This window comes from Brachyhypopomus gauderio, unplaced genomic scaffold (assembly GCF_052324685.1).
Source record: "Brachyhypopomus gauderio isolate BG-103 unplaced genomic scaffold, BGAUD_0.2 sc52, whole genome shotgun sequence".
NCBI lineage: Eukaryota > Metazoa > Chordata > Actinopteri > Gymnotiformes > Hypopomidae > Brachyhypopomus > Brachyhypopomus gauderio.
In genome coordinates this window covers 410001-424624 of record NW_027506877.1, presented here as the reverse complement: position 1 = coordinate 424624, position 14624 = coordinate 410001, and the positions used below count along the sequence as shown (strand labels likewise).

The following is a 14624-nucleotide window of genomic DNA, read 5'->3' as shown; positions in this document are numbered from 1 at the left end:
CACGGGTTCGCGGGTGGGTACGGGTGCGTACTCTGCGGGTACGGGTGGGTACGGGTCTCAAAAAACGGACCCGTGCAGGACTCTGGTGTAGGGTGGTGTAGGGCGGTGTAGGGGTGTAGGGCGGTGTAGGGGGGTGTATGGCGGTGTAGGGTGGTGTAGGGGGTGTAGGGGGGTGTATGGCGGTTTAGGGTGGTGTAGGGGGGTGTAGGGCGGTGTAGGGTGGTGTAGGGGGGTGTTGGGTGGTGTAGGGCGGTGTATGGTGGTGTAGGGCTATGTGGAGCGCTGCTGTCTGCATTCCCACCACCCAGACTCCCTGCGCCAGCCATACGAAAAAATCCTCCAGCTCTTACATTTACACAGTAGACATTCAACCTCCGCTTCCCCTAAAATGGTCTGGGTGGGGGTGGGCGTCAGATGGAGAGAGTGAGATTTATTAATGTGTCATAAACCATTAATAAACCATGCTGCTTAAAGTAAGCGCATGACATAAGCACAGACTAGGTGCATATAGATACTCTAAGTAGGTTATATAAAATCAATCATATGTTATAACTCGAGACTTTGTGTGTGTGTGTGTGTGTGTGTGTGTGTGTGTGTGTGTGTGTGTGTGTGTGTGTGTGTGTGAATAGGCTTCTATATGGTTCTCAGTACGAATTTACAGTATCCTGTAATTTCTTCTTAGACATTGGGCTCAGAAGAGCTACAGACATATGGAGAGATGAGTTCTACACACATTCACCCAGACACTCATTCTTCTCCTGGTTGTTTGGGGGTTTGATACGTGACATGCTGTTTCCCCAGCAATGAATGGTCCCCAAAAATGTTTGGTAGACACAATCAATAACACTCACATAGCACGCACGCACGCACGCACACACACACACACACACACACACACACACACACACACACACACACACACACACACACACACACACACACACACACACACACACACACACACACACACACTGTGTTAATGTCCTTGCTAACCTCTGTTGTAATCAGATAATGTGTGTGCTAATGAACACTGGGGACTGAGGTCAGGTTAATGATAATGATAATAATGACAAACTTTATTGAAAAATTCAGGTTTATTGGGAAATTCAGGTTAGTGGGGTTGGTTATACACACACACACACACACACTGTGCCATCCAAACACTGTCCTGTCATCACTCCGAATTCTTCCAACTCCTAGTCAGATTGTCCGTACGTAAGCTGGATTACACCTACTGTTCATGTGCCTTAGAGCCAAATGACGTAACTGCAGACAAACCGGTCCTGACTGTGAATGAGGACGCATACCAATCCAAACTGAACTCTCTCCCACTAGTGCACTGAACTCTCTCCCACTAGTGCACTAGTGAACTCTCTCCCACTAGTGCACTGAGCTCTCTCCCACTAGTGCACTGAGCTCTCTCCCACTATTGCACTAGGGAGCTCTTTCCCACTAGTACACTGAACTCTCTCCCACTAGTGCACTAGTGAGCTCTCTCCCACTAGTGCACTGAGGGTTTAGAGAAGACTCTGTCACATTAGTTAAGGCTTTGCCTGTAAGTCTCACTAGTGGTTTGTGGAGTGTAGTGCGTGTGTGTGTGTGTGTGTGTGTGTGTGTGTGTGTGTGTGTGTGTGTGTGTGTGTGTGTGTGTGTGTGTGTGAGTCTGTGCATGTGTGCATCCGTGTGCACGTGTGCATGTGTGTAGGTGGACACACAGATTGTCGCAGTGCATGATTAAAATGTGTAGTGCGTTTGCATGTAGGTCTCTCTCTCTCTCTCTCTCTCTCTCTCTCTCTCTCTCTCTCTCTCTCTCTCTCTCTCTCTCTCTCTCTCTCTCTCTCTCTCTCTCTCTCTGTCAATCTCCTTATCCCACTTTCATCCGTCGCTTTTGCCGAGTGGGTTTCCCTGGTGGTGTTTCCATGGCGACAACCCTCTCGCTGAGGACGGTTCACTGTTGCGTTGGGTCTCTGCCTCAGTCCAGCGTGGTGTTAGTGTGTTTGGCCAGGCAGTCCAGTCCTAACACAGACGTCACACAGTCCAGTCCTAACACAGACGTCACACAGTCCAGTCCTAACACGGACGTTACACAGTCCAGTCCAAACACAGACATCACACAGTCCAGTCCTAACACAGACGTCACACAGTCCAGCCCTAACACAGACGTCACACATTCCAGCCCTAACACAGACGTCACACAGTCCAGTCCTAACACAGACGTCACACAGTCCAGTCCTAACACATACGTCAGCTCTCCCGGAGCACTGGGCACTACCGCACAGTTAAAAGGCAGCCAACACAGCAGCTGGAGCTGTGCTGATGGGGAAGGGTCTGTTGGGTGGAGCTGTGCTGATGGGTTAAGGGCTCTGTTGGGTGGAGCTGTGCTGATGGGGAAGGGTCTGTTGGGTGGAGCTGTGCTGATGGGGAGGGGGTCTGTTGGGTGGAGCTGTGCTGATGGGTTAAGGGCTCTGTTGGGTGGAGCTGTGCTGATGGGGAAGGGTCTGTTGGGCGGAGCTGTGCTGATAGGGAGGGGTCTGTTGGGCGGAGCTGTGCTGATGGGGAGGGGGTCTGTTGGGTGGAGCTGTGCTGATGGGTTAAGGGCTCTGTTGGGTGGAGCTGTGCTGATGGGTTAAGGGCTCTGTTGGGTGGAGCTGTGCTGATGGGGAGGGGTCTGTTGGGCGGAGCTGTGCTGATGGGGAGGGGTCTGTTGGGCGGAGCTGTGCTGATGGGGAGGGGTCTGTTGGGTGGAGCTGTGCTGATGGGGAGGGGTCTGTTGGGCGGAGCTGTGCTGATGGGGAGGGGTCTGTTGGGTGGAGCTGTGCTGATGGGGAGGGGTCTGTTGGGTGGAGCTGTGCTGATGGGGAGGGGTCTGTTGGGTGGAGCTGTGCTGATGGGGAGGGGTCTGTTGGGTGGAGCTGTGCTGATGGGTTAAGGGCTCTGTTGGGTGGAGCTGTGCTGATGGGGAGGGGTCTGTTGGGCGGAGCTGTGCTGATAGGGAGGGGTCTGTTGGGTGGAGCTGTGCTGATGGGGAGGGGTCTGTTGGGCGGAGCTGTGCTGATGGGGAGGGGTCTGTTGGGTGGAGCTGTGCTGATGGGGAGGGGTCTGTTGGGTGGAGCTGTGCTGATGGGGAGGGGTCTGTTGGGTGGAGCTGTGCTGATGGGTTAAGGGCTCTGTTGGGTGTAGCTGTGTAGTAAATAGGTGTAGAGAGGGCGGAGAGTTTGTCAGTATCCTCTCCTCACACAGCTGGCTGAGACTGATGTGTCTCGATCGTAAATGTGAGTTTCCATAATTAATCACACTGCCTGTGTTCAGTGTGGAAATATTTCAGCGTATGACATGAGCCTGTCAGCTGTAACGTTGCTGACAGTGTATATACACACAACCGGAAACGGCAGTTGTGCCTAACTCAGCCATCGTAAACAGCAGTGTTCTGGAAACCCATAACTCCAGCAGTGATGGAGATCATGGTTGGTGACCAAATGTTTTCAGATCACACATCATTCTGCCCTTTCTGCCACACACACTACACCAAGATCTCCTGGTCTGGTACGCAAAACGTGAAACTCTGAATCATTACACATCCATAATGTACTAAAGCTCACAGGGTTCTGTTCAGTTTTATGGAGGAGCTGCGGTGCTGGTCCAGTGTGAGGCCACAGGTTCTCCGCCCAGGGGACCCATGCAGACCTGGAAGATCTCCTGCCTGCTCCAGAGTGTTGTGGCAGCGGCTTGGCTTTCTATTAAAATGAACTGGATATAATACACACACACACACACACACACACACACACACACACACACACACACACACACACACACACACACACACACACACACACACACACACAGGCTATACTGTATACACACACACACACACACACACACACACACACACACACACACACACACACACACACACACACACACACACACATAGGCTATACTGTATATATATACACACACACACACACACACACACACATAGGCTATACTGTATATATATATATTGGGGGGCAGTCATGGCCTGGCGGTTAGGGGACTGGTCTTGTGACCGGAGGGTCGTGGGTTCGATTCCCAGACAGGCCATGACTGAGGTGCCCTTGAGCAAGGCACCTAACCCCAACTGCTCCCCGGGCGCCGGGCTAGGGCTGCCCACCGCTCTGGGCACGTGTGATCCACAGCCCCCTAGTAATCACTAGTGTGTGTGTGTGTTCTGACTGCACAGATGGGTTAAAAGCGGAGGACAAATTTCGATTGGGGTGTAAAAAATCACAATTGACAAAATATGGCACATTTCATTTCACATTTCATATATATATACACACATACACACACACTCAGGCTCTTTGGTATATATCTGACTTTAAGACAATGTTGTTCACCTCTCTCTTCTCTCCCTGTTTCTCCATTAAGTCTTTCTATTACATACACTCTCCAGAGCTCTGATCTGGGCTTTCAGTCCAGCCAAAGTGCTCCAGGGAATCAGGATCATACTGATCACTGATCACACTGATCTGGCTTTGGATAGGCACTCGCTTACTCAGCCTTGCTCCTTTATTTATGGTACAATAGAGTAAAATGGAGAGAGATGGAAATAGAAGGAACCAAGTAGGAGAGAGAGAAATGGAACATAAATATTGTATTTCAGGAGTGTGTGTGTGTGTGTGTGTGTGTGTGTGTGTGTGTGTGTGTGTGTGTGTGTGTGTGTGTGTGTGTGTGTGTGTGTGTCATATGTGAGTCACTTGAGTAACAGTTTGGGGTTTGTGGTGAGGTGGAGTGATCTGTCTGGCCTCTGTCTATTATTTTGACAGGTGTGTGTGTGTGTGTGTGTGTGTGTGTGTGCGTGTGTGTGTGTGTGTGTGTGTGTGTGTGTGTGTGTGTGTGTGTGTGTGTGTGCAGACACACTTGTGCTGCTTCTGAACTTAAATCTCCCTACCAGGTTTTCTGTAAAATGTGTGGTGATATTCAGAATCTATCAAATGTGAATGCAAAACCAAAATCAGCAAATATAATTAAAACTAGGCAGTACGGTCCGTGTGCAGCTACCATGCACGTGTGTGTGTGTGCATATGCTCACGCAAGTGCATCTGCGTGTATGTCTGTGCACACAACTGTGAGTGATGATTTGCGAGCCCAGTGATTGGTGGATCATGAATACTTTAGCAGACGATGGGTCATGACCTGAAGTGGACCTCAGCTATGTGACAGCTGGTGAACCAGTTTGGAGATGTAATCCCTACTGTCAACCCCAGTGTAATCCCAGTGTAATCCCAGTGCTCCTTGGGCTTAACCCTTTAGCAGGTTAGCAGTATTGAATAAAATCTCTGCCCTACTTTTATGGCTGCCTTAGAAGTCGAGTGTGTGTTTCTAATGAATGTGGTTCTGTCATCTCCAACACAGCGACTGGATGTTCTGGAGGGGGCAGGATGGTCGTGGGAGGCGGCAGGAGGGCCGTGGAAGGGGGCAGGAGGGTCGTGGTAGGGGGCAGGAGGGCCGTGGAAGGGGGCAGGAGGGTCGTGGTAGGGGGCAGGAGGGCCGTGGTAGGGGGCAGGAGGGCCGTGGAAGGGGGCAGGAGGGTCGTGGTAGGGGGCAGGAGGGTCGTGGAAGGGGGCAGGAGGGTCGTGGAAGGGGGCAGGAGGGCCGTGGTAGGGGGCAGGAGGGTCGTGGAAGGGGGCAGGAGGGTCGTGGTAGGGGGCAGGAGGGTCGTGGAAGGGGGCAGGAGGGTCGTGGAAGGGGGCATGAGGGTAGTGGAAGGGGGCAGGAGGGTCGTGGAAGGGGGCAGGAGGGTCGTGGAAGGGGGCAGGAGGGTCGTGGAAGGGGGCAGGAGGGTCTTGGAAGGGGGCAGGAGGGTCGTGGAAGGGGGCAGGAGGGTCGTGGTAGGGGGCAGGAGGGTCGTGGAAGGGGGCAGGAGGGTCGTGGTAGGGGGCATGAGGGTCGTGGAAGGGGGCATGAGGGTCGTGGAAGGGGGCAGGAGGGGCGTGGTAGGGGGCAGGAGGGTCGTGGAAGGGGGCAGGAGGGTCGTGGTAGGGGGCAGGAGGGGCGTGGAAGGGGGCAGGAGGGTCGTGGAAGGGGGCAGGAGGGTCGTGGAAGGGGGCAGGAGGGTCGTGGTAGGGGGCAGGAGGGCCGTGGAAGGGGGCAGGAAACACACGGTCCTCCTGGCATATGCCGTAGGATTTTTGCTATTGTCATAGACTCCCAAACCCACAAACACTTCTGCCAGGCCAAGACGGACACATATGTCACGCTCTTGTGCTCACGTGACTCACGCGCTTGTGCTCACGTGACTCATGCTCCTGTGCTCACGTGACTCACGCGCTTGTGCTCACGTGACTCACGCTCTTGTGCTCACGTGACTCACGCTCTTGTGCTCATGGGGATGCGTTTGTAAATGTCAGTCGTTTTTTAGCCCACAAACAGCAGGACGTTGGTGAGTCATTACTGCAGACATGTACTCTCTGCTGTACTCTCTGCTGTACTCCCTGCTGTACTCCCTGCTGTAGTCCCTGCTGTACTCCCTACTGTACTCCCTGTTGTACTCCCTGCTGTACTCTCTACTGTACTCCCTACTGTACTCCCTGTTGTACTCCCTGCTGTACTCTCTACTGTACTCTCTACGGTACTCTCTGCTGTACTCCCTGCTGTACTCCCTACTGTACTCCCTGCTGTACTCTCTGCTGGACTCCCTACTGTACTCCCTGTTGTACTCCCTGCTGTACTCCCTACTGTACTCCCTGTTGTACTCCCTGCTGTACTCCCTACTGTACTCCCTGCTGTACTCTCTACTGTACTCTCTACTGTACTCCCTACTGTACTCCCTGTTGTACTCTCTGCTGTACTCTCTACTGTACTCCCTACTGTACTCTCTGCTGTACTCCCTGCTGTACTCTCTACTGTACTCTCTGCTGTACTCCCTGCTGTACTCTCTACTGTACTCCCTACTGTACTCCCTGTTGTACTCCCTGCTGTACTCTCTACTTTACTCTCTACTGTACTCCCTACTGTACTCTCTGCTGTACTCCCTGCTGTACTCCCTGCTGTACTCTCTACTGTACTCTCTGCTGTACTCTCTGCTGTACTCCCTACTGTACTCCCTGTTGTACTCCCTGCTGTACTCCCTACTGTACTCTCTGCTGTACTCCCTGCTGTACTCTCTACTGTACTCCCTGCTGTACTCTCTACTGTACTCTCTACTGTACTCTCTGCTGTACTCCCTGCTGTACTCCCTACTGTAGTCCCTGCTGTACTCTCTACTGTACTCTCTACTGTACTCTCTGCTGTACTCCCTACTGTACTCCCTGCTGTACTCTCTACTGTACTCTCTGCTGTACTCTCTGCTGTACTCTCTACTGTACTCTCTGCTGTACTCCCTGCTGTACTCCCTACTGTACTCTCTACTGTACTCCCTGTTGTACTCCCTGCTGTACTCTCTGCTGTACTCCCTACTGTACTCCCTGTTGTACTCCCTGCTGTACTCTCTACTGTACTCCCTACTGTACTCCCTACTGTACTCCCTGTTGTACTCCCTGCTGTACTCTCTACTGTACTCCCTACTGTACTCTCTGCTGTACTCCCTGCTGTACTCTCTACTGTACTCTCTGCTGTACTCCCTGCTGTACTCTCTACTGTACTCCCTACTGTACTCCCTGTTGTACTCCCTGTTGTACTCCCTGCTGTACTCTCTACTGTACTCTCTACTGTACTCTCTACTGTACTCCCTGCTGTACTCCCTGCTGTACTCCCTGTTGTACTCCCTGCTGTACTCCCTACTGTACTCCCTACTGTACTCTCTGCTGTACTCCCTGTTGTACTCTCTACTGTACTCCCTGCTGTACTCTCTACTGTACTCTCTGCTGTACTCCCTGCTGTACTCCCTACTGTAGTCCCTGCTGTACTCTACTGTACTCTCTACTGTACTCTCTGCTGTACTCTCTGCTGTACTCCCTACTGTACTCCCTGCTGTACTCTCTGCTGTACTCTCTGCTGTACTCTCTACTGTACTCTCTGCTGTACTCCCTACTGTACTCCCTGCTGTACTCCCTGCTGTACTCCCTACTGTACTCCCTGTTGTACTCCTTGAGTCGCACTGTTCATGTTTGTCACATGGACTGGTTTGTCCAGAATTGTTCTGCAACAGTAAGTAACTGGAAGTGTTGTGTGTGTGTGTGTGTGTGTGTGTGTGTGTGTGTGTGTGTGTGTGTGTGTGTGTGTGTGTGTGTGTGTGTGTGTGTGATGTCTCGTGTATGTGTGGTTACAGCCAGTGGCTCATTAGATCATTGCTTTGTGTTGTCTGCCATAGTGTGAAACAGCTTGAAATGTGAATTGGACCCAGGGGTAATTACATGTGCTCATACACACACACACACACACACACACACACACACACACACACACAGAGCTCATCAGTGAAGTGCCTTGCTGAGAGTGGTGGAGTGGAGTGTTAATGTGATGGTGTTTATGTCACCATTATCCCTCATCTGGAGGTGTGGAGAGGGGCTGTGTGGGAGACTCACGTAGTCCCTCCGCCCGTCTACAGCACTGACTCTACTGCCCTGTCTGTGGGGGCTAACTGACTCTACTGCCCTGTTTGTGGGGGCTCACTGACTCTACTGCCCTGTCTGTGGGGGCTCACTGACTCTACTGCCCTGTTTGTGGGGGCTCACTGACTCTACTGCCCTGTCTGTGGGGGCTCACTGACTCTACTGCCCTGTCTGTGGGGGCTCACTGACTCTACTGCCCTGTCTGTGGGAGCTCACTGACTCTGCATCTCTCTCTCCCTCTCTCCTCCTCTCTCCTCCTCACTCGCTCCTCTCTCCTCCCTGCAGTAGTGCACCATGCCTCTGGTGAAGAGGACCATAGAACCCAGACACCTCTGCAGGGCGTCTCTGCCTGACGGGGTGAACAGTGAGCTGGAATGTGTCACCAACAGCACGCTGGCGGCCATCATCAAACAGCTTGGCAGCCTCAGTAAGTCCACCATCCAGCCAGGATCAAACCTGCAGTCATCTGGCCTTCCACTGGGGGGCGCTGTTGACACTACTGCAGTGCTGTTCTCCTGTCTGCTGTCTGTCACTTCATGCACTTTATTCCTTTAGAACGAATGTTTATGTATTTCAATTCGATTTTATGGTCTTTATTATTTATATTATATATATATATATATGTATGTATGTATGTATGTATGTATGTATGTATGTATGTATGTGTTGCTGTTCTCTGATCGCGCCTGACACCCCCGCAGGTCGCCATGCTGAAGATATCTTCGGAGAGCTGTTCAAAGAAGCCAACAGCTTCTACCTGCGTATGAGCCACCTACAGGAACGTGTGGACGTGCTGTCCATCAAAGTCACGCAGCTGGACTCCACCGTGGAGGAGGGTGAGACCCCCCCCCCCCCCCCCCCCACCACCAGGGCCCCTGGCTGCTTCAGTTCCCCCCTTAAATCTCGTCTTATATGGCTGTGAGAGTTCTCCTTTGAGTACTGTCCTCCATTACGCTCTCCTGTGAGACCGTAGTAAGGTGACCTAGCTTTTTACTTTCCTTTTTTTTTTCTTTTTTAAGAGGGAGGAGAGAGAATATCTGTCACCACAGAAATAACGTCCCTTCTCACGTCCCTTCTCACTCTGTTCTTCACTCTCACTCGTGTCCCTCTGTGGTGTTTTACGCCTTCGTTTGGGATGCCACCCTGTTTCAGTGTGGGTGAAGGGCCTCGGGCTGCGCCCTACGCCCTATGCCCTACGCCAGGTATCACCAAATGGCGGACCGCGGTCCGGATCCGGACCCGAACGCCGTCCTGTCCGGACCCAACCACATTCCAAATGCCAAAAGATTTTTAACGGGAGACTATATTTTAAACCGGAGAATTTATTTTCAGACGAGTGTTATGTTCACCACCCATTTGAGTGTTACGTTCACCACCCCCCCCCCCCACCCCCCCCCACCCCGCTCAACAACTTTCGTTCGCCACCGCGGACCCGGACCTAAGGTCTGAGCTATCTGCCAAAAATGGACCGCGGAAAGATTTAATTGATTACCCCTGCCCTACGCCCTGCGCCCTCAGCACCGATGAGTGCATGCAGCCTGCAGTGGTGATCCAGATTCTGAGGGGCCGAGAGCCTGGGGCAGTTCTTCCTGAACACAAGTGAACACAAGTGTAAGAGGCAAACAGCTCTGACATGTGAAGACTGTGTAGGTGTCGGGTACATGTGAGAGTTAAAGCTCTCTTGTGTGAAGACTGTAGGTGAGGATAGTGCATGGTAGGTATGTAGGTGTTATACTAAAGGGTTTTACACACCAACTGCCCCTTTTCATCCATCACTCTCTGTCACATGGGAGGACGACTGCTGGGTCCATTTAACCGTGGACTTCCATGTATGAGGCGTCTCCTGTGTAAGAGAGACACGCACCCTCCTACACGCTTAATGTCTCCACTGATAAGGCACAAGGAGAACCCTTTTTGTGTATGTGTAACTGTGTGAGTGTGTGTGTGTGTGTGTGTGTGTGTGTGTGGGTGTGTGTGTGGGAGAGACGCAGACTAACTGCCCTGATAATGACCCATGTGGGCTGCTACGGGAGGCTGAGTGGTAGGAGAGCAAAGCAGAGAGGGGAACAAAGAAAACCAGTGTGTGTGTGTGTGTGTGTGTGTGGTGTGTGTGTGTGTGTGTGTGAGTGTGAGTGTGTGAGTGTGTGTGTGTGTGTGTGTGTGTGTGTGTGAGTGTGTGTGTGTGTGTGTGTGTGTGTACACATGTGAGCGCACATATGTCTGTGTGTGTGTGTTTGTTTGGTGTGTGAATCGAACCACTGTGTGTGTGTGTGATGTTTGGGGGTTACATCTGGTTACATCTGGGTTTGTCTAAGAAGCAGCAGCAGCTCCCACCGTGTTACTGTGGTTGTTCATTTATGCCCGTCAGGTGTGTGCTGGCCAGGGGTCCCTCACGGTGTTTGCACATTTCCAACACTCACATGTTTAGCTTTCTGACTGGAGTATAAAGCCCAAAAAAGATACAGCCTATTTTACAGCAGAATCACCTGCATTACAGAAACATATTGTGTGTGTATATTTAGAAGTGAGGTTATTCAAAGTTGAAGCCATTGCCGGTGACAGACTATCGCACGTGACGCTTCTGACGCCGTTCAGTGGGCTGCAGCAGAGATGCCTGAGTTCAGTGCACTGCGGCGCGTGCGAGGGGGGTGGAGCAGGTGGAGTAGGTGGAGCAGGTGGAGTAGGTGGAGTAGGTGGAGCAGGTGGAGCAGGTGGAGTAGGTAGAGTAGGTGGAGCAGGTGGAGTAGGTGGAGCAGGTGGAGTAGGTGGAGTAGGTGGAGTAGGTGGAGCAGGTGGAGTAGGTGGAGCAGGTGGAGTAGGTGGAGCAGGTGGAGCAGGTGGAGTAGGTGGAGCAGGTGGAGTAGGTGGAGCAGGTGGAGCAGGTAGAGCAGGTGGAGTAGGTAGAGCAGGTGGAGCAGGTGGAACAGGTAGAGCAGGTGGAGTAGGTAGAGTAGGTGGAGCAGGTGGAGTAGGTGGAGTAGGTGGAGCAGGTGGAGCAGGTGGAGCAGGTGGAGTAGGTAGAGTAGGTAGAGTAGGTGGAGCAGGTAGAGTAGGTGGAGCAGGTGGAGTAGGTGGAGCAGGTGGAGCAGGTAGAGCAGGTGGAGTAGGTGGAGTAGGTGGAGCAGGTGGAGTAGGTGGAGTAGGTAGAGTAGGTGGAGCAGGTGGAGTAGGTGGAGGGGCAGGACACCAGAGGCCTGCAGACCCGCCCGGACGTCGTCTTAAACGCTCGGCTCCCTGCGGCCTTCAGTGGAGAAATCGCCGTCACATTCGTCTGCAGTAGAGTGGCCTATTCATCTTGTGTCTTGTGCATTTTAAGCCTGAACAGTCTGTAAGGTAATTCGGTGTCATGGATTCTAAGTTGATTTCAGATTAAAAAGGCTTTTAATGTCAGGACTCTTCTAAAGCATCGACATACAACACTACAACTGTGTGTGTGTGTGTGTGTGTGTGTGTGTGTGTGTGTGTGTGTGTGTGTGTGTGTGTGTGTGTGTGTGTGTGTGTGCGCGCGTGTGTGTGTGTGTGCGTGTGTGTGTGTGTGCGTGTGTGTGCGTGTGTGCGTGTGTGTGTGTGTGTGTGTGTGTGTGTGTGTGTGCACTGAGCATTCTTAAGGGGCCGTATACTTTTACGCTTTTATATGATTCACATTACCTGACATCTGAAGCCCATTTTAATGTATGTTCTTTCCTATAACACAGACTTTCAATATCAGCATCTTATCAGCAGAACTAATTATCTGTTCGACCCCTTGGCAACACTAAAGATTCAATATCAGACGTCAATGAACAAATGGACAATCTGTTATTTTTTTCCTTTTCTTAAGAGTTTACGTGCGCACCACGTTCAGAGCTTCAGGGTGTCTACTCAGCCGTCCAGACCGAGCGAACATCTGTCCGCACGTCTCTTTGGCCGTAAGGTCGGGGGCCCGGGCAGCTTGGTGGGTGGAGGTGGTGGGGGTCAGGAGCTCAGGAACTAGCAGCATCCGCTGCACTCACGCCAGTGGAGGAACAGGGCGTAGCTCCTGAACCCAGCAGTGCCAGTACTGGATCTGTTGGTTTTAGGTGATCTTTCCCCTTTAGGGTTTCTGTTGCCATCCAAACCTTTCTTCTCAGCTGCCTCACCTGAGCTTTATGTGGACTGATGTGCTGAAAATTCAGTTGTTTTGCAAACTGCTCAATTTCTGCACTCACACACTGGGGATGCTCGTCTGAAACCTCAAACGGGCTCCAAAACCGAAAAAAAGAGGCCTTTCATTGAGCCATGACTTATGAGACAGGGGTGGGTAGGAGGTGGATTATCTCTAGAAACCTTGAAAAGTAATTGGTGACAGCAAAGCAGGTATTATTTTATGTACTCGCACAAATCACCAGCTAGTCTCTCCCAGGGTCTGGGAACTGCGTTGTGTTGCAGTGAGTGGCTCTTATTTCTCAACAGAACTGACTAAACTCTTCAGTGTTTTTATAGTCAGTGAAATTCCAGGCCAACTGATGTATTTACGTAATCTCTCCATTTAGTCCAACAGTCCATTTTGAACAGGAAACAAGTTCAGGATGACTTGACACATCAGCCGTGTGTACCGGCTCTTCAGGATGCGTCTGCTGTCAGATGCTGTGGTCCTAATGGCCTTCAGCTTTATTACTGGTTTTGCAGGCTTACGTCCAGTGATGATGGCAGAGAAGCACGTTACACTGGAGTGTGTCTCTGAGTTCTCTTCCAGAGAGTGCTGCAAGACATGGCTGTCATGAATACGGTCCTGCCCGATGCCCTACTCGGTATCAGCCACAGACATTACGCCCCTCCACACACACACACACACACACACACACACACACACACACACACACACACACACACACACACACACACACACACACACACACACACACGAAGAGTCTGATATCTATAGAGTATTAACCTGGCCACGCTGTCAGGATTCTGCTGATTGCATTCTGATTGGGCTATCCACACTAGAATTTCAAGCATGGCCTATTCTTTTGGACAGGTAGCTGTGTCAGTCAGGTCAAACAATATTGATAGTTTTTTTGTGCCCTTCTGTCAGTTACAAGTGAAATACCTCACAAACAAAGGGCTGTTTAGCTGTGTGTTCAACACTCCCACAATGCTCGTGGTTTTTGGCTGTGTAAAGTGGAGAAAACAGCAGATCTTCCCCAGAGAGTCTGGCAGTGTGAGACTAGTGCATGCTTAGCAGCTGGTTTGAATCTCATTAGCTGCATTAGAAGTTGCTGGCAAAGCTTTGGAGCATTAAATAAAGTTTTTTTTTGTTATTCATCAGAGGTTCTAAGGACTTGTGATCCGTTACCAGTTTGAAAGTTTCCAGACCAAACAAGTTTCCAGACATTTCTCAAATCTCCCACAGGAACAAATTTTGGCAAACCTGGTCCCGGCATCAGAGAAGCGTCATGGACGCCTGAGCTCTTCCTGGTTCACCAGTGGTCCTCCACCACCAAAGCGGCTGATCCAGCAGGGTCCTGCTTCAGGTGGTGGAACTTCAGGACTGCAGACAGCATCTCTTTGAAGTGTTAAAGCTGCCTGTTGTGGATGGTCCCGTGTCCAGATTGAATTAGATTTAGGACTTATCGCAAGCATGACGTATGACAAGTAGGACATATCTCTCCGTACAGCTTCATTTAGCCTTTAAAAAAATATTTTTCAACATCTACTGGCACTGCATGGTGAGATGGGCACCATTGGTGCACACCAGTCTGTTGGATTTCATACTGGCTCACTAACACTTCTGCTCCATGGCTGCCGTGGGTATATCTGGATCTGTTTAAAGGAGCCCGTGTTTACCAGTAGAACTGGAGCTCGTCTGTGCACTACACCAGTCCCGGTCCAGCCATGGAGACTCGGCTCAGCAGATTCTTGGCACCTTGGCCACTTTTGACATGCACAGAGAATGAGCGCTCCATGCTCTTGTATGTGGAGACCCTGCGTAGTGTGATCTCTGACTGTTCTGTCCTCTGGTAGGAAAGACCAGAATGTACATTTATGTTCATCACAAGCTAGAGTTCTGCCTCCCGTGTAGGAAACTCCATCCTGCTCCATTTATAATGTGGGTGGAGGTGCCTTAAT

At 51.3% G+C, this 14624-nt stretch overlaps 1 protein-coding gene across 1 annotated transcript in view; it reads left to right on the top strand.

The window, feature by feature from the left end:
• The window catches only part of LOC143488620 (actin-binding protein WASF3), a 30690-nt gene that overhangs the window by 6214 nt on the left and 9852 nt on the right, over window positions 1-14624 (top strand). Inside the window, 2 exon segments of the mRNA XM_076987441.1 lie at window positions 8820-8961; window positions 9236-9370. Coding sequence (XP_076843556.1) covers window positions 8829-8961; window positions 9236-9370 — 268 coding nt within the window. The 5' untranslated portion in view covers window positions 8820-8828.